Source organism: Penicillium cataractarum (assembly GCF_028827025.1).
Source record: "Penicillium cataractarum strain IBT 29864 chromosome Unknown utg000009l, whole genome shotgun sequence".
Taxonomy (NCBI): Eukaryota; Fungi; Ascomycota; class Eurotiomycetes; order Eurotiales; family Aspergillaceae; genus Penicillium; species Penicillium cataractarum.
Window position 1 is genome coordinate 3,988,593 of NW_026622745.1, and position 19,260 is coordinate 4,007,852.

Consider the following 19,260-nt stretch of genomic DNA (forward strand, 5'->3'; position numbering starts at 1 on the left):
CTCTAATATAACGGGATTTTCTAAACAAGAGTGCGACTCGAGAATATCACAATGGCGGAACAAAAGAAATCCGATCCTATAGACATGCACCACAACAAAGACGATGCAAAATCCATTGAAGAAACCTAAGTCCGTGAAGTGGGCCATGATGAATTGAACCGGGCTCTTTCTCAAAGACACCTTGTACGTGACTCGGTCCGGTCCCTACACGCATTGGTTGCCATTACCGAAAGGCTAACACTTGCATTACATTTCCTAGGTCATGATGGCTATTGGAGGCGTTATAGGACCGGGATACTTTATGGGCATGGGAACTGGCCTTTCGACTGCCGGTCCTGCTGGCCTTCTCATATGCTTCGCGATTGTTGGGCTTCTTCTGTGGTTTGTTATTCAGTCTCTGGGTGAACTGGGATCTTTCATCGCCGTCTCTGGGTCCTTCGCCCATTATTCCGCCAGATTCATTGATCCAGCATGGGGCTTCGCTCTGGGATGGAATTATTTTCTTCTATGGGCTGGTATCATCATGGCAGAGTACAGTTCGTATCGCTTCACTAAATCTTTTTTGATGACCTAAATGCTGATACTGGGGAAGATAATCTTGGACTCGTTCTATCCTATTGGGAAACTGACATGCCCCGTTGGGGCTGGATCCTGGTCTTCTGGTAAGCACTGTCCCCGAGAAATCTCCACGCCAAATCGCTGAATAGGATCATGCCGTAGGGTTGTTCTTGGAGATCGTCGAGGCAAGGACAGCAAATGGGCTGAAATTTCCAAGCGGCTTCCAGGCAGAACGAACAAGGTACCTTGAAGCAGATCCGATTTGAAGCACAGCACGTCTGATCTTAGTTGGCAGGACTGCCGAAAGCGTTGGTTTCATTCTCTGGATCCTGCATTGCGAAGAGGTCGCTGGACCAAGGAAGAAGATGAGATTCTACTCGCGGCTCATCAACGACTGGGGCCTGCTTGGAAGGAAATTGGTGAGCGGTCTCTACTTACAGGATTGGAAATTGATGAAGCCTCGCTAACAAACCCTAGCTCTACTTATCGAGGGTCGCGACATCCTCAATCCTTTAGCTAAAGATCGTCTCAAAGACTGGTCTCCAGAAGAGGACCAGTACCTCACAGCGAAAGTGAACGAGCTTGGACATCGATGGGCTACAATTGCTGCTGGTCTCCCAGGAAGACCTCCTTTGACTTGTCGAAATAGGTGGAGGAGACTTTCTAAAGATCTATCTAACATGAGCGGCTTATCCTCCGCCGAACTTACCTCTTCTCCGGACGCTTTGCCATCGTCAGCATCCACATCTACACCCAGGGACTATGATAGTCTCTCATCACAGGCCATGGATACTCAGACGCCGAGCGACTCGCACCGACTTGAAAGTGATTTTACCAATCTGTCACCAGGCGTATCAGAAAACCCGGCCCTATCACCATTGTTTTCCATAGGAGATATCAGCTCCTCTGTATTGGGAAATCCACCAAAACACCAGGTGCCGCTGGTTAGCCATGCCTTTAATCACAGCCATAACCACGAAAATATTCATGAAATCGACCCCAAAAGATCCAATACCACGCCCCTGACCAATACCGCTGGCCACAACGTCCCTTTCCCTGGACAGCCGCCCAGGCCAGTGACCCTACCACAACAAGAAGATTATTATGATTGTGACTCCCTTTGGGAGTTATTGAATTCCGTCGACGGGAATTCAGGAAATGTATCCTCCATATTTCCTACGCAGGAAACGCAGGCCGAACCGCAGGACTCCATGCCAGGGATACAGGACAATCAACGAACATCGATTGAAGAAGCTGCTATTCTGCAAGTGCTCTCATCGACTCGAGATCCATCTTCGATGCCAAATGATGCGCTATCTACCATCAATGGTCCTGGACTTGTGCAGCAAGTTGAGCATCATCACCATTTTCACCACCATCATTATCATCACCATTACCACCATTATCAACATTAGTTGCTACACCCTTGTTCTTAAACTAGTTTAAGGGGTGTTATTGCTTCTGGGCAAGATATATGATAGATTAACGTTAATGTACACCCAATCTCACCGTCAAGATGAATGTCAGTACTATTTTCTAGCATTCATGGAAACTAAACGTAATCTTAAGAGTATTAACCACCCAAATGACTATCGGCAGAGGAGGTAGATTCTTTACCGCGAATAGACTAGATATCGAAGCATATCAAAAACCTCTTGGTAACCTAAGATGAATAGCCGAGCGGGCAACTGGGCCGAGTCAGAACAAATAGGGAGAGACACGAAAAATCGACTCGGCCCAATTATGATTGGACCGAATCCTCATCTAGGCTCCACCATTACACGCCAAGCATCTCTGGTGATAACTCGCAATTATGATGTACTCCTATCAGGACAGTCAGGTTAGGTAGGGGAGAACAGCCGAGCGATCTCATCATGGAGCGATGCCATAGGCTGGGCTTACATCTCTCTTCACTTTCCCTAGCTAAGTTTAGCGCGGGGACCCTTTGTTGTTGAGGGAGCAGTAACGATTTCGCTAGGATTCTATAGAAAACAAAAGCAAGGGCAATTGGCGCTCTCATTCCAACTATGCCTTGTTGAGACAATTTATTAATGGGTGGCTAGCGCCCGTTGAGATTGTATGGCTAGTCAGGAGGAGCCCTGATAGGTAGTGATACGCAACCGATGAGTTAGAGTGAAGGTACATGTGCCCGGTTATATATATCCAGGAACACGGGATGCTCACTGCTGGGTAATCCAGGATCCGGTGATCCCTGAAAAGGAAAAATATAAGCCGAAACCGATGCCTTGATCGGGAGGTTATCGTACCTTAATTACTCAACAAATTTCCACATTGGGATCGGAGGGAATTCCCTCTTTGCTTGATCGTGGGGGCCAACCGTTGGACGGGAGGCTCGGCTTAAGGTTGAGTCGAAGCTGACATCGACAGGATCTCACTCTATTTTTCATGTTTCACCGCTGCCTAGTCCCAACACCGGCTTATAAACATGCACCTGCACTGCTGAGGTGACTTCGCTTGAAAGACATTTTAAATCTTTGCTATTGCCTCACCTGAGACACAAGTGTCAGATACGGAGTCAATATGAGCTTACATAGCCCGTTCTGGGGCCCTCCGAGCTCCAAGTCCAAGTCAGTGTGCTACTCCTGTTCGGTCAACCGTAAGCTGACACGTTAAAAGCTTCTGTGAAGAAGTACGGAGCTAAGCCTCTTGGACAGAATTCATCCTGTTCTAACTCGTGTTTTTCATTCCAGGATTACCTAGTGACAAGATATATCGCTGAATTCATTAACACACTGACAAATCTTATCTATGGTACCTATGACACAGCTTCTTATTGTTGAGAGAAGATATATCTGACGTAATAGTGATTTATGCAATCTATGGACTCCGTCAACTGCGACAAAAATTGAATGTTGACTTCTTCCGGGCTCTCCCATATTGGGGCTTGATGGCGGTTGGGATATGCTCTGGCATATTTCATACCAGTCTCCAATATCACACGCAAATGAGTAAGGGGCGTTTGTTATTTAAGGCTCATTGACTGAACAAAGCTAAATCTATGAACAGTGGATGATCTTTCCATGCTATTCACGACAACCCCAGTCCTCCACCGAGCCCTAACAGTCAATGCAGACCGCAGACAATCAAGCATCACTGCGATCATCTTAGCTTCGGCTCTTGCACTTATTGTCACCTACCATATGGTGACGAATGAGATACTCTTACACTCCGTGACTTTTGTCGTGTCCATCTTCATCATCGGAGTTCGCACTATCCAATTGATTAAGACTCGAGTCCCAGCCAAGTCAATCGCACGGAAGCAGATTTGGGGGATGGTGCGATTCGGGGCTGGTAAGGTATCTCACTGATATGTTAAGCATATGCATGCGCTAATTTAGAGTATCTATCTGCACATAGTTATTTTCCATCTAGGGTATGCAGTTTGGATTATTGATAGATTGGCCTGCGGCTTTTTGAGAGACTCTCGCAGAGCTATAGGGCTACCTTTGGCTTTTGTACTAGAACTACACGGATGGTGAGAATCAGATTACTGCAGTAACCAATTCTGCTCCTAGAAGGCCTGAGCTAATTACCAGTTAGGTGGCATATTTTCACTGGCGTTGGTGCCTATATTTTCATCGCGGTGATTGATTACCTCGTATCTAACGATGATCACTTGGATGTTGAATCTTTTGCTTGGCCAGCTTCATGGGCTTCTCAGTCAATATTTGCCGGAACCAGCTCCTCAACCACCGAGAAGCAAGATTGATTTCCACAGTTTACTGACAATCCTCTCCATCGCTTCTTGATTCTTCGGAGCCACGTCCTGTCAGAGAAGCCGTCCTGTCAGAGAAGCGAGATAGCCTGAACAGGTCGATTAAAGGATCAAGATGGATCCAAAAGCGGTTGATAGTGATATCCGAGCCGGAGATACTACTGTGTGATACTACGACGGGTGAATAGAGTAGCCCTAAGCTACGTACAAACGTTGCAGAGCCTCATTTTCAGCCGAACAATGAGAACATTGTATGAGAAATTCTTTCCTAGAACAGGTCTAGACGTTTTCCACAACCATGTTTGACAGTTTTGGCTCGGCCATCTTCTGTCTGGAGACACGTAGAGCTCGATTATTCGAAGACCGGCTTTGAGAGTTCCGACCAAGAGGCTCTATAGACTGTTCTAGACAGAAGGCATTGAATGTTCGAGACTACAGCGAGAAAAAGAGAGCCAGCCTGCACATGAAAATTTCTCATTGGGAGTACCTAATCGGGACTGTCAAGAGATCTAGATCTCGGATAATAGATCGATATACGGGATCGCAATCAAACGGTTCCAAACTTTTGATCCTGGGATCCTAACGGGTCCTCCGTTGTCGTCAGACAGCCACACTCGCAAGGCCTTTCGAAGCCCTAAAGTAGACTCGGTCAAGGGTCTTGAGGGTCTCTGTAAAAGCCGGGCGATCAGGGATGTGGCGGGGCTTGTAGAAGTCGTCGTCACATAACCAGACTATGAACAAAGGGTCAGAATGATCTGGACTCGTCTGGATCTGGACCGTAGGTCAACATTTGGACGGCGTGGGCAAGATACGTTTCAGCGTAGCCGTGGAATGTAGCTAGCATAAAACTCCTTTGACGGCATCCTGGTCGATTGATCCTTGGTACAGGAAAAAAGTCATTTCTCAACAGTGTGCATAGCACGGAGTATAGTCAGTTGGATTCTCCTGCTGTACTCCGTGTACAGCAGAAAACTTCACCATTGGAAAGTGGAGGGAATAACGTGCCGAAGCCCTACGGGGGATCCACCCGTACCGGCTGAATTTGTGAAGGAGTTCGATGAGGCCAAGTTTCGGTGCCCGTTTGGGAAGGAGACTGGTGCTACTTGTGCGTTCCAGCCAATGATTGTCCCTTTTCGTGAAGTCACGAGTGTTCTGGAAGGAATGGAGACGAAGTGGAAGCTCGGCTTAAGATCTTCAAGCTGGTTCGAGCGCCCGTTAGAGTGCTAATGATCGTCTCAATTATTGATTCCGGACTGGCGCCACAGGCCTTATGCCTCATGGTTCATGCCTCGTGGGTGGCGGGTCTATTTTTACATGGATGAAGAGGCCCGGGGAGGAGCTGATGTTTTACGAACATAGCATGGAACACGGAGTAGGAAGATGTGGCATCGAGGCGCAGACGGCAGCGTTCTGGCACAGCCTCGGATTCGTACGATCTCGGCCAAACACAAGACAATTAACTCGTGTGGCTCGTCTCAGCCCTAGGTGATCTTTGCTGAAAAGGGGTCAACCCCGGTCTCGTTCTTCTGAGAACAAAGTTTGTCGGTCTTGATCCACTCGGTTTGAGTCCAGAGACGTGCGGGTATGATTTAACCCGGACCACAGAAAAAGAACTGTTGAAGGCATGGCCCTGCGCCGCAGACGTTGAAGCCTCAAATAAGCGCGATTGATTTTGCATAGTACTCCGTACTTGCCACCACTAGATCATCGGATCGCCAGTATAGTGGACAGAGAGCGGAGTAGCGAGATTCATTAGTCCGCGAGGCGTAGTGAGCGAGCCCGTAAACCCGAAGAAAGTCAAGAAAGGAGAACTCGGCTTTGCAAATAAACTCGGCCGAACTAACCTAATGCGGCATAAACTACACTCACATGCAGCAAAAGTCAGCCGGCGCCAAAAAAAGACGATCGCAAAATTGGGATGGTGTTTTTACTGGTTGAGATGAATTGATTCGATAGTGAGGGCTACAGATCGTCCTCGTTCTTTGAGCCAGAAAAACCTTATTGTTAGTAGTCTGTGCATTGTCCACTCTGCTGAGACGATGGCTTAGGCGATCCGAAACGACCAACTCCCGTGGTTTTGCCGACCAGACAAAATCTAGCCCTCCTTTTGATGGTCGAGGGCTTGGGAGGCTTGACGCCCACCGCCTCAGCCTCGTTCCACGGTTTGCTTTTTTGGCTTCTCTTGTGATAGTCTTCTACCGGCACATCTAATCCGATCGGTATTGTTGTTTCATGATGCAAGAGAAGGATGGATGCCGAGGCCGGCCGCGATGCCTGGAGTTTGTGCACAACCTCCGTTCATCCCAAGCTTTTCTGGGGGGTCGTTCACTACAGTACTAGCGGCCCATCAGCCGTGTCGATAGGGCCAAGTGGGCTACTATGACTGGTGGCCACCATTCAAAGCGCTGAATGTAGCCCCGTTGGTCTCTAGTGCAGAGATAGCCTGAGCTGGCGTCGAGACGGGCTTTATCCAATATCCAACCAGATGGTCACGATGGTGATCCTCGAAAGCCCATCCCGGTAGGCTGTTCGCAACCCCCTGTTTTCTATAATTCGAACAGTAAACATGAGCGTAAATGATTGTACGTTAAGAGTTATGCATTCCATCGCTAGACCCCAGCTGTCAACGAGGAATGCCACTTAGTCGAATGTGGTAATCTAGAGCATGTGGACGATAAACAGGCACAGCCACCGGCGTCATGCCAGTGACCTCGCCGAGATGGTTACCGAGTTCAGTAAGTTTGGGACGAACCAGACGCTGGGCTCTCTAAGAATAAAAACAAAATGCATGAAATGTTGCTTGATCAACCAATCAGAGTGAGTGGTTCCTGCACCGGCAGGCCCCACTTACCAAGTAGAGTTAGAAACTCGGTAATGGACGTACGGCCAATACGGACGGTAACAGTAGGTACAGACGGTCAACAGCTATCAATAATCCAATCAAGAAAATCTCTTCAATAGATACTGGGCGGGGAGAAATGTGGTTGTCGGAAGATATATTAAGTTCTAAAATATACTACTGAATAAACTATAGTCCCTCTACGGAGTCATCCGTCTGGATATTCAATAATAGACAAGGGGGGTTTCGGATCTCAGAATACCGGAGTAAACAACAACCGTTTCAGCACGGGTGGCAACCGAACCAATCACGGGCTCGGAGCAACCAGCCCCGCTGAGTCAGCCCGGAGGACGCGCAAGCCTTTCTGGCCTGTTCGGTCCTTTGGGGCCCTTTTTTGAGGGGAGCCCTTTGGCCCTGTCCTCCTCCTGATTTCCACTTTTATCTCATCCCCTCCCCTTCTCCATCTAAAGACCCAACTTTCCACACTTTGGATCGTTTTTCAACCCACCATCCCCCCTTCTAGAACCACACTCGCTCCTCTCTCGCTTCTTTCCACTCGAACCCCCTATTCATATATAACCTGCCCCCTCCCATCACCCATTACTGAAAGGGGTTAGGTACCAACACCTACACAATATGGCAACTCTCGCTGAACATCCTATGCACGCCACGGCCTCGCCGATGCCGATGAACACTACTTACGACCAAGACCTCGACTCCTTTATCAACTTCGATCAACTCGCCTACACTTCCGCCGAGGCCGCCCGTCCCAAGGTTGCGCTCGCCAGCCAGCCGTCCATCGCCGGCACTGAATACAGCGCCAGTGATGTCCGAAGCACCAGCTTCGCTTCCAGTGGACAATCCCCTCTCGCCTTTCCCGCCCCTAGCCACCACTACGAAGAGCACCGCCAGCAGACCGGTCTTCCCCCCGGTGCCTTGTCCATGACCTACAACCAGGTGCCCCAGATAAACTTCAACAACGGCGCCCAGGCTTACCCGATGAATGGAGAGGTCTTCCCTTCACAAATGAAGCGTGAGGATACATCCTTTGACTTCAACACTGCCCCGGTTCGCAACCCATCTGAGATGGACATCGAGTCCGACGGTCTGCACAATGTCCCGTACTTCTTCCAGGCTGGCGCTGGCAAGAACCAATATGTCGACCCTAACGCGCTCGGCGGCCATGAGCTGGCTCAGGCCGGTCCGTCCACTCAGGTCGGCCGCATGTACCCTGGCATGCATCAGCAGCAGGCTGCGATGGCCAAGGCCCAACAACAAAAGCACAACGACATGATCCGTCAACAACAGATGCAACACCGTCGCGTGGAGGAGGTTCCCAATGCCGCCGCTCCCCGTGGCGCCCGCCAGCCCGATCCCGTTGTCGAGGAGCGTATCTCCCGCCTGCTCCAGCAGATGCGTGCCAATGCCGTTGCCGCCGGCGAGACTTCACCCAGCCCTTCCTCGGTTCTGCCTCACATGGCCAAGGCCAAGAAGGACGAGGCTGATATGGATGAGGATGAGCGTCTCCTGGCTAGTGAGGAGGGCAAGAAGCTCAGCAGCAAGGAGCGTCGCCAGTTGCGGAACAAGGTTTCCGCCCGTGCTTTCCGCTCCCGTCGTAAGGGTATGGAATACTTGATTTATCTTTGAATGTGACTTCAGTCCAGCTAACCATAGTTTTTTTCCACAGAGTACATTGGTCAACTCGAGAGCGAGATCGCCACCCGCACCACCGAGGCTCACGAGCTGCGTCTCCAAAACCGTGCCCTCTACGAGGAGAATTCCCGCCTCAACGACTTGGCCCGCATGCTCCTGGGCTCTCCCCACTTCTCTAGCTTCCTGAACGACATGCCCGACACCCTTCCATCTCAAATAGCCGCCCCTCAGCAGCCTCAGCAGCAAATCCAGCACCAGCAGCCCGCCCCTCAAACCGCCATGCCGGCCACTATCCCCAAGGAGGCCGCAGCTGCCCGTCCCCAGGACTTCCAGATGCAGCAGAACCCCCAGGTTACCATGGCGATGGTCCCTAACCAGGCCATGGAGGCCTCCATGATGGCCAGCAATGGTTGGAACTCGGGTATCGACATGAACTACAACGCTCCCGTCTTTGCAGTTCTGGATGTGCCTGCTGGTCCCGAGCTTGACATTGAGGCTCTCTGTGGCAAGTCGCTCACTCCTATGTCCAGCGAGAAGAACGAGGCTCCAGTCCTTGACCTGCCCGAGATCCCCGACTTGGATGCCCTGACCCAGAAGTCTGATGTCAGCTTCCCTGCTGACTCCGAGTCGGACCTCTTTGCTGATTCTCCTGCCACTTCCACCACTGCTGATGACTCGCTTGTTTTTGACGGTATCCCGACCGAGAAGGCCTCCCCCAGCTACGAGCTGGTGGTGGAGACCCCCAACCATGTCAGTGCCGCCGACAAGAACCGTTTGAGATTACTTTGCCAGAGCATGCACGCCGCCTTTGAGCGGGTGTCATTAGCCACTTCCCACCTCCAGTGATTCCCCATTTAGCGTCCTACCTTTCTGGTTCCCATTTTCTTTGTATATCTGCCTATTCATGTACTAGCATTATCCCGTCACCTTCTTCTTTGTGCTTTCTTCTTTTACGTGGCCTGGTGATACATCTACGCCGAACTGTCTTCCTACATCTTGCGAGTGATCGGGCTGGAGTTCTCAGATGTCGCCCGGGAGTTTTACGGCGCTTCTTCATTCGTTTTTCTCATGTGTATCTCCCGGGCTGGACTATGGGCTTTTTGGGTGGGAATTTTGTAGCGATTACTCGGCGCATATATGATGAAACAGCGAAATAACAGCTGAAAATTGATTGAATACTCTATAGATTAAGACTCTCCAATACTTGTAACGTAGCTTCTTTTTAATCTAGGTAAAAATTGGTCATAAATCATATTGGTAATTAAGCAGTGTTGGCTGTAGTTAGATGTGATGGCGATGGTTGACTCAGGCGGGCGTGACGCAGAGATCTCCACCCAAAAAAGTTCGGTTCCGCAGCTTCGCTCCGCAACATTATTCTCCTCCTTCGTCCCCTCGTACGGTGAATCTATGCTGATTTCTTCCTTATTGTTCCCTTCTCCCAGCCAAATTGGCTTCCCTCAGTGCCCGCGGTAACCTCTTTGCCGCGGTTTCTCGCGCTGTCGCCTCGCGCGCGTTTCCTAGAACTTCAGTCTCGACGACTGTTCTTTTGACGGCAGGATTTCGCAACACCAGCATCGATCGCGAGCCTCTAAAACCCAAGCGACAAACATCGGGCTTAAGCCGCTCTCCCAAAGCTCGAGTACCGCCTGTTAAACACCGTAAGGTCCGGCACCGAAACCATTCAGCTAAGCGGCCCATAACCCTCGACATCGACTCTCACACGCGCTTCCTTCCTTATACAGCGCAATCTGGAGTTGGTGACGGCAGATACGTGATTTGCGATCCTTCCGACCTCGAGAATCCCGATATTAGAGACGTTCGTCTTGACCTGCGAGGTGTACACCCAATGAAGGCCTGGTTCGAGATTATCACAACCCCGACGGCCGATACCCCCGGCACGGTCGTCGGCCTCCACTATCCGGACAAGCGTTACTTGTTCGGTCAACTTGCAGAGGGTACACAGCGTGCGTGTACGGAGAGATCTCATAAGCTTGCTTCCATTGCCGATATCTTCGTGACGGGTCGGACAGAATGGGCCAATACCGGAGGCATGATTGGTGTCATCTTGACCCAAGCAGATGCGTTGAAGTCTTCGAATGATGCGTTGGAGGAAGAGAATAAGAAAAAGGCAGAGCGCAAGGCTGCAGGCATGCAGGCCAAAAATAAGAACAAACCCTCTGATGGAACGGGTGATATGAGGAAACAGAATGTGACTGTCCACGGAGCTACGAATCTGATGCACACGATGGCTACGGCTCGGCGATTTGTTTTCCGCACGGGCATGCCTATCTATATGAAAGAGTACGACTCGGCGACCATTGCGAAGCAGATTTCTTTCGACAAGGAGGATCCCTTCGAGACACCCACTTTCATTGATACCAACATCAAAGTTTGGGCACTTCCCCTCAAGCCTCAGCCGACTGATGCTCAGAGAATGACTCGCTCGCAAAGCCCGCGCAAGCGAAGCCTGGATGAGTTCCAGGAGACCGACCAGCAGTTGGACGAGACTGCGCAAAATCAGATGCTGAGACAGTCTATCGTTTCGGACATGTTCGATTCTGACTGGAAAATGGATGCGCTCATTGAAACCCCCTTGGCGGAGGTGAAAATGCCTGCAGCTCTCTTTGTACGCAACGCGGAGACCAAGGACATTGAGCCATACAAGGGTCCTCTCCCTGGTGACGACAACCCTTTGCCTGATATCAAGGTACTTGTCCGGAAGCCTTGGCCTGGTGCTACGGTCACGTCTCTGCCACCCACTACGCCTTCCAAGGAGGCCGTCTCTTACATTATTCGGAGTCACGATATCAGAGGCAAGTTTGAGACTGCTACGGCCAAGAGTCTGGGTGTTCCCCCAGGCCCGGACTTTGCTCGCCTGGCCAGGGAGAGACCATTCAGACGCCAGAAGGCAAGACGGTGACCCCGGACATGGTTTTGGGTGAAGTCCGACGTGGTAAAGGTCTTGCGGTCATTGATTTGCCATCACCAGAGTATGTCGAGGATTTGGTCAATCGCCCCGAGTGGAATTCCCCTTCGGTGACGACTGAGCTCAAAGTCTTCATCTGGATTTTGGGGCCGGGCGTGGGTGATCATCCCAAGCTTCGGGAGTTTGTGGCACGCATGCCCCATGCGAAGCACACCGTGTCCAGCGTGGACTATTGCCCCAACTATCTGGCATTCAACAGTGCTGCTGGCGCTGCCGTCCGACTTGCTCGTTTGAGGGGGGAGAACTACCCCATTCCTGTTCATGACAATGTGACTGTCCCGCAGGCCCAGAGTGGTGCACGACCTGACAGCATCTCGCTGGAGGACTCACCATTCGAGCCTCTTCAACCGGGGCTGATTATTGACATGGAGCCTCAATTCGGTTTCAACAAGAGCGATGTAATCACCCCCTTGAACACTGCCCAGACTGTTTTCCAAATCCCACGCTCCGTTGAGAACCGGATGGAGGTCATTCGTACTCGTGTCAAGAAGCCAGATTTCCAAAGGCAACTAGCTGAGATGCGCAAAGACCTTCCTGGTGCTGAGGCAGAGATTATTGCTCTTGGTACGGGATCATCTTCCCCTTCCAAGTACCGTAACGTCTCCGCAACACTACTCAACGTCCCCGGATATGGTTATTATCTTTTGGACTGCGGTGAGAACACGCTTGGACAGATCAAACGTGTATTTGGGTATGAAAAGACTCGTGAGATTTTGCAGAATCTGCGTATGATCTGGATTAGCCACCTTCACGCCGACCACCATCTCGGCACGGCGTCCCTGATCAGGGCCTGGTACAAGGAGAACTACGGAGCAGAGTCTAAGCCGACCGAACCGGAGACTGACCTTACCAAGATCCTTCAGGAGAAGCGCTTGGCTGTGATCTCTGAGGAGATGATGATCGCTTGGTTGGAAGAGTATGCTGCCGTCGAGGACTTTGGCTTTGACAAGTTGATTCCTCTGTGTGCGCACCCCGATCCAGCAGGGCCTTCCATCATCACCAGGTTCAGCTACAGGCAGCCTCGTAATGGCAATGCTCCCTACGGAATTCAATCTACTGGACGAACTATCCTTGATTTCAAGGATGATTCTTCGCCTCTGACACCGCTCCTGAAGTCCGCTCTGGGCTTGGAAGACATTCTCACTACTCGCGTGAAACACTGCAAGGGTGCCCTCGCCGTATCTATCGTCTTCCCCGATGGATTCAAGGTCTCCTACTCCGGTGACTGCCGACCCTCGGACAAGTTTGCCTCTATTGGCCGTGACTCGACCGTACTTATTCACGAGGCTACCTTCCAGAACGATATGGTAGGCTCGGCTCTTGCGAAACGTCACTCCACCGCAGCCGAAGCCCTCGAAGTTGGCCGTCGCATGGGGGCTCGCGCGATCTTCCTCACCCATTTCAGCCAACGGTATCAGAAGGTCGCCTGCATCGACCAAAATGCAGGCACCAACAAGCACAACGCGGTGATGTCGTCTGGCCCTGCGGAGAAGGTAGTCGCTCCTGCCGTTAAGGAACCCGCAGACCCTGATATCCCCCTCGACGACCCCGAGGATCAACCAGAAAGTGTCCAGTCTGCCGCCCATCTCCTCGACGACATCCACTTCCCATTGCCTAATCGCCCGGGCCTGCCGCGCAGTGATCTCATCCCCGGAGTAAACGCACCTATCGCTGCGGCAATGGACTACATGCGCGTGAAGGTTGGCGATCTCGCTTTGGCACAGGCCTATGCCCCCGCCGTAGAGAGACTCGTCGAACTACTGGAGAGAGATGCCACCATGCAATCGGAGATTGCCAAGAAGGCTATCCGTGAGGCGGAGGAAGCTCGTAAAGCGAAGAAGAATAAGAAATTCGCGGGCAAAAAGGCTGCTGCTGGTGCTGCGGCTGCGGGTGTGGCTGCGGTCGTGACGGAGACTGAGGAGAAGAAGGAGGAGGCTGAATTACCGGCGCATTCGGTGTGGAGTGCGAGTGAGAGTGAGGCTGGATGGGAGACAAGTGATTATGAGGAGTAAATATGGATTATTGTATATAGACGTTATCAACCTTGTATGCCTCTGGACTGTGCAAAGACTGCAGAATACTAAATTACTCCCATCTGATCTGATCCGTGATCTCGATAGTATTAAATAGGAAATGTAATATTGGGACTAGCGCCCTCATATACCGTCTTGTCACCTCTCCCTCCGTCGCCTGGATATAAAAGACCGACCTGGCTCTTTCGACCGTTTTTTCTCCTTCTTCCCCTCCCTTCAACTCCTCTACCTTGGACTTATCGCCGCCGCTTTCTTTCACTCTGCCCCCCACCAACCACTGTGCCTTGGCTCTCAGCCCAACGCGCTGCCCCCTTTCATTTTACCGGAGATGCCGCTCGATCCAACGCCCAGCTCGGTTCAGACCTTTGCTGAGATGTGCTACATTGTATCAGATCATTACACTTGATAGAAACTCTCGCAAACAACTTATATTAATAGTTTTATAAAAAGCGACGAGAAAAAAAAAACAAGCTTTGAGCATCAACATGGTTAGTTTGATACCGATCCTATGGGCTTCAGACCAAGGTTAAAGTGACTGTCATCCTTTTCATGCACCAGCAGTAGACAAAGCAAGCAATGCCGATGAAGGTTTGTAGACATTTTGCAGGTACTGCTTGATGCCAATGCAAACGTGAATTCAGTTTATGCCAGAAGTGGACAGCACATGTGCGCCTTGGGGAACTCGCTGTATAACCAATTCCGGCCCATAACCTTTGCATTCTCAAGACCCACGATAGGGGGTTCACCAGCTAGAGACATATAAGAGCAAAGTCAAGCTGCAGGAAGATGAGCCTCTGCGAAAGCCCATACTTTCCTTTCTCTGCATCCAACTCCAACCGTCAGGGGGTGGGCGGTGAAGGAGCAGTACGTACCACCGTTCATCCAGCTTTTGGTCTGATATAGCCATAAGATATAAATACTGCCCTGTTTCCTAGCTAAATTGAATCAACTTTGACATCCCTTTTAGTCTTCTCTTTTGATCGGTGTTTCTCTTCCACAATCGTGGTTCTTCTAGAACGCACGATCCCTATATTCATGACCGTGTCCTTATATATAACGTTGAATTCTATCTTATTCTGTATATATACGCTTCTTGTGTGCAAAGGGACTTTATAAACCACTATAAAGTCCGACATAACTCTTATTTTCAGGTAGTATAATATAGACATATTAACATATATCACTACGTTGGCGTGTATTTTTGGTAATATAAGTAAGTAATTGTATTATCTATTTATTGATAGATCTATACTAATTTAAACCTTACTAGGAAGTATCCTACGAAAAATCTAGTAATATTACATTCATGTTGTTGATCTATAGCTATCTGAAAAATCGTGTTTACTATGGTGTTTGGGGTGTTCGAGAAGGGCGGGAATTACGTTATAAGGACACTTATCTGGTATTATATATTTAGTTCTTCGCGATTAATTGTATATTATTACTTAGTTACTACTTACTATTCGGACTCTACTTTATTACGGTTTACTTTAAAGATAACCTAACCAGTAGGGGATTTACTTAGTAGTAATACTTAGTGATTAACTTACTTAACGTGTACTTCTACCACGTTCTGCAAGACGCTTAATAGGATCTATCCTGTAGTAAGGCTTTGCGAAGTAACGGTGACGATTAAGAGATACTCTTGGAATCCGTAGTTAGAACTAGGTAAGTATACCCATGAAACTTCTAACTCACAGTGACTAGTCGGCGCCGTGTAACAAAAGGATAGAAGGGGATAGGAGGATCCGGGTTAATAAGCTAAGGGGTTTAGGGGAGAAGAGGTGTTACTATGCTGCACAATTTATTATAGTAACATTAATAACATCATTTGCCGCAGCTTGTATCATCACGCGGTTCAGGTCAAGGTGAAATTCCGAGTAACCGCAGAAAGCGCTTATGCATAGTAGTATACATGCATAGGGGCTTGGCAGTATTTATGCAGAGGTTCTATGTACATTTCGGGGGTGAATTGGCGCTAAACCGAAAGCGGCTTAGTTTGTAGTGTGAGTAGCGTTCATGTAGTGCCATTAAACTCACCCTAATTTTACCCTACTTCTAAAGTAGTGATTTAACCCTACTACTACACTACTTTTTCCCCCTATAATTAAGACGGTTCCCTTAATTCTACTCTACTAGGATCGTGATACTCATATAGGATAGGATCCTGCCTATATGTCTCTCACGGGAGGTTCGAGGTCTTTGTGTACGAAGGCAGTAACTTACAATATAGTTAGAGTCAGATGGCGTTTGTTGCGCCGTTGGAGGAGGTCTTTGGGACTATATTGATGGCACTAGAGATCGAGGGCGTTACGAGGTTTGGGAATGATACTCCAAAAGCTCAATAGCCACAGCAGAACAGGTTACCTAATATCCAAGTTCACGCGTTGTAGGCATTGCCATATTCTAAATGCAACCCTGCAGTCAAGGATAGACCAGTGACCAAAATATAAGATCATCTGAAGCATGCACGCCTTTAACCGTTGATTCAGCCAGTCAACCCACACTTTTCTAGAAAGGAAACAACAAAAAGCATTCTGCAGGATTAAAGACGCGACCAATGCCTCGGTCATGAGTCCTCTCTGTGACATGGTTTTTGGTACAAATTCTTAGAAGACAGATAAAACTGCGCAATGGCATCCCCTCACACCGCATTCCACAAATAACCACAGCTACCAACCTCAGCCAGCTCTGCACTTCCATCTCAGCACCCACAACACATCAATTATTCAACACATCACAAATCGGAGGCGGAATAGGATTCGGCGCCGGCGCCGGCGCCGGAGCCGGAGCAGGCTTCAGATGCGGCGTGGGCGTCCCCCGATGATTACACACATAGGCGCTCTCGCACCACTTGCCATCATCAAGCTTATACACCCACATATAATGATACGAATAACACTTGAGAGGGACATTCATTTCAAACAAATGCCACGCGTCGCCTGCCGCCATGGGGTCCTTGATGTTCGGGTTGATGTGCACGGTAAACACGTCGCCGTTGGGCATGCGCGCCGACACGCCGCCCTGTTGCCCCCAGGGGTACGCGCCCGTCCAGGGGACGTTGACCATCATTGTTGGTCTGTTGGTTTGGAGGCCTTGTCCTGTCCAGACGTCGCCCGGGTAGTAGATCATTTCGCGGGAGGTGGAGCCGCCGTTGACGCCGAGGCCGATGCCGCAGTCGGCTAGGACGAGGTTTTCGTTTGGGGTTCGTTGGGCGGAGGATAGTTGGAGGAGGGATAGGATTGTTGTGAGGAGGAGGAGGAGGATGTCGCTTGGCTTGAAGGCGGCCATTTTGAGGCCTGATAGAGTCAAAAGATTCAGTGATGGATTTGCCGTTCGAAGAGGGCTCGGCTTCTCTTTAACATTTATCGACCAGCTGCGGTGCAGAGATGAAAGACGGGATATCGGTGGAACAGTGAATGCCAAGCGACTTAGAGCGCATATTTTGACCAGAGGATCAAGCAAAGACGTTGTATGCGTCCGAAATTGTTCAGCTCTTGTGTTTCTTCAGCCGTCTCTGCAAGCCATTATGGGCTGTGGTATCGGAGTATACACCGACTTTCTCAGCACAATGCTTGATTGCTGCAAGATCATGCCACTTCTGCTTCGACACTGGGAGCCCGAGTGCGAAGTGCGCAGCGGGATCGCCGACGCTGAAAATCCGTCGGGGGGAAATGGCAGCTGAAACCAATCGCCCGGTTTCGACTACTTCTGGTTGGACCCTTGGCCGGGGAAAGAAAAGTCAATCTACGATTACCTCTGCTGATCTAAGACTCTTGTACAGAACGGGCCAAATAGCCGATGGGCTTTAGGCCAGCCACGTCGCTAGGGCTGAGAAATCCCTGTCGAGTAAACAGCGAGTCGACGACCTTAGTGGGGATCGGTGAGTCGAGAGGAGGATAAGAACGATTTAATATGCAAACTGACGTTTTGCCATAGATGTATCCGCCGCAGGGGTTACAGTATTACCCTGTTTATATTGGCCAAGTGTTTGTGGCGTCGGACGATACGACTGCGCTTGGATCCTCATCTATGCATTAAGACGCGCCCAAAGATTCAGGTGAGGCTATGATATCCCTCGTTCAAAAAACGGCAGGAAAAAATGTGGTTCAGCTGCGAAGTGCGATAGGGTGCTCTTTTTTTTACTTGACATGCCACTATGCAAAGGATATATGAAAAGGCCGAGTACGGCTCCGGAATCGAACATTCTATCCTTGAGCAGAGACAGTCCTGACCCCCATTCATCGAAAGGGTAATTACCATAATGCTCGCTTTTAAAATTTCGAATCTACACCTTTTCCTCCCACTCCTGCTAGGAACCAGCCTAGCAGAAATCCTCACTCCCTTCGGCGACACGGCCAGCGACGGCGCCATCAAATTCCAGCCCGTCCTCGACTTTGACAAGGACAGCTGCTACCAAACAGCAGCCATCGGCACAGACTACAGAGTCAACGCCGGCATCGGCCCAAACCTCGCTCCACCGCGTCCGCCAGGTACGGGACCAGGGATTCCGCAAGCTGCCGGCGCCGACGACGAGCAAGTCGTCTTCGCTGCGAATGCGACCAAAGCCGACAGCGAGTTTGGAGTAAGCTCCACGCACGGTCCCTACATCCCCTTTGGCTGCCGCGATAAGGACCGCCTCGAGCACAGCCAGACGTACGTCCGCGAGCGGTGCAACCACGGGTGGTGCGCGTACTTGTACGGATACTATTTCGAGGTCGACCAGGGCCCCGGAAACGCGCATAGGCACGACTGGGAGCATGTGATTGTCTGGACGCTCAACGACCAGGTTTTTTTCGTCAGTTGGTCCGCGCACGGCGACTATACGACGCACCACTCGTCCACGGTCCGGTTCGAGGGCACGCACGCCAAGATTGTGTATCACCTGGGATCGAGCGGTACGCACTCGTTGCGGAAAGCCGAGGCCAAGGATGACGAGATTGAGAATGATATGGGGAGGTGGTGGCGGGCGCCGCTTGTTTCGCTGGAGAAGATGCCCTGCGATTTTAATCGGAAGTTGTTGAATAATGAGTGGGGCAGTGCGCATAGTGATTTGAACCAGTTGGGGGATAAGTTGGATAAGTGGATGCCCTGGGATGCGAGGAATAATGAAAAGTTTGACCCGCGGGAGCCAAAGGTTCCGTCTTGGGCCAATAGGGGGTGATCTGGGGGTGGAATGTTGCTGAAAAGGGAGGAAGTTGCGAAGTGAATTGGGCTGGGTTTGCGTTTTCCAACTTACATGTTTGAGGTGGTATTACTTGGGAATGGAAGGTTTTGTGGGCATAAGACAGCAAAACGAGAGCATCAATACAATTTTATAGAGCCCTGAGTCGAGTATCATTTGCTACTGCATTGGTACATAGTGTAGTGAAATAGTACCCTCGCTTTTCCAATTAATCTTGGCAATAACAACTATCATCCTTGTCCGTGGACACTCATCGTAAGCAGGTAAGCC

At 50.1% G+C, this 19,260-nt stretch overlaps 7 protein-coding genes across 7 annotated transcripts; 6 read left to right on the forward strand and 1 right to left on the reverse strand.

Moving 5' to 3' along the window:
* Nucleotides 1-262: 262 nt before the first annotated feature.
* Nucleotides 263-2,269, forward strand: N7496_012052 (uncharacterized protein; the record flags this gene model as incomplete). The annotated part of the gene is made up of 6 exons (XM_056704965.1): nucleotides 263-536; nucleotides 593-662; nucleotides 721-799; nucleotides 854-977; nucleotides 1,036-1,887; nucleotides 2,235-2,269. The coding sequence occupies 6 exons, from the start codon at nucleotides 263-265 to the stop codon at nucleotides 2,267-2,269; spliced, it is 1,434 nt and encodes a 477-aa protein (XP_056550925.1).
* Nucleotides 2,270-3,099: 830 nt separating this feature from the next.
* N7496_012053 (ceramidase) lies at nucleotides 3,100-4,288 on the forward strand (the record flags this gene model as incomplete). The annotated part of the gene is made up of 5 exons (XM_056704966.1): nucleotides 3,100-3,175; nucleotides 3,384-3,527; nucleotides 3,586-3,870; nucleotides 3,952-4,054; nucleotides 4,120-4,288. The coding sequence occupies 5 exons, from the start codon at nucleotides 3,100-3,102 to the stop codon at nucleotides 4,286-4,288; spliced, it is 777 nt and encodes a 258-aa protein (XP_056550926.1).
* A 3,481-nt stretch (nucleotides 4,289-7,769) lies between these two features.
* Nucleotides 7,770-9,632, forward strand: N7496_012054 (bZIP transcription factor; the record flags this gene model as incomplete). Its single annotated transcript, XM_056704967.1, has 2 exons — nucleotides 7,770-8,754; nucleotides 8,821-9,632. The coding sequence occupies 2 exons, from the start codon at nucleotides 7,770-7,772 to the stop codon at nucleotides 9,630-9,632; spliced, it is 1,797 nt and encodes a 598-aa protein (XP_056550927.1).
* Nucleotides 9,633-10,632: 1,000 nt separating this feature from the next.
* On the forward strand, nucleotides 10,633-11,706 carry N7496_012055 (uncharacterized protein; the record flags this gene model as incomplete). Its single annotated transcript, XM_056704968.1, has 1 exon — nucleotides 10,633-11,706. The coding sequence occupies one exon, from the start codon at nucleotides 10,633-10,635 to the stop codon at nucleotides 11,704-11,706; it is 1,074 nt and encodes a 357-aa protein (XP_056550928.1).
* Nucleotides 11,707-11,714: 8 nt separating this feature from the next.
* Nucleotides 11,715-13,784, forward strand: N7496_012056 (ribonuclease Z; the record flags this gene model as incomplete). The annotated part of the gene is made up of 1 exon (XM_056704969.1): nucleotides 11,715-13,784. One exon carries the CDS (start codon nucleotides 11,715-11,717, stop codon nucleotides 13,782-13,784), a length of 2,070 nt encoding a protein of 689 aa, XP_056550929.1.
* Nucleotides 13,785-16,526: 2,742 nt separating this feature from the next.
* On the reverse strand, nucleotides 16,527-17,096 carry N7496_012057 (uncharacterized protein; the record flags this gene model as incomplete). Its single annotated transcript, XM_056704970.1, has 1 exon — nucleotides 16,527-17,096. One exon carries the CDS (start codon nucleotides 17,094-17,096, stop codon nucleotides 16,527-16,529), a length of 570 nt encoding a protein of 189 aa, XP_056550930.1.
* Nucleotides 17,097-18,069: 973 nt separating this feature from the next.
* On the forward strand, nucleotides 18,070-18,969 carry N7496_012058 (NPP1 family protein; the record flags this gene model as incomplete). The annotated part of the gene is made up of 1 exon (XM_056704971.1): nucleotides 18,070-18,969. One exon carries the CDS (start codon nucleotides 18,070-18,072, stop codon nucleotides 18,967-18,969), a length of 900 nt encoding a protein of 299 aa, XP_056550931.1.
* Between the last annotated feature and the right edge of the window lie 291 nt (nucleotides 18,970-19,260).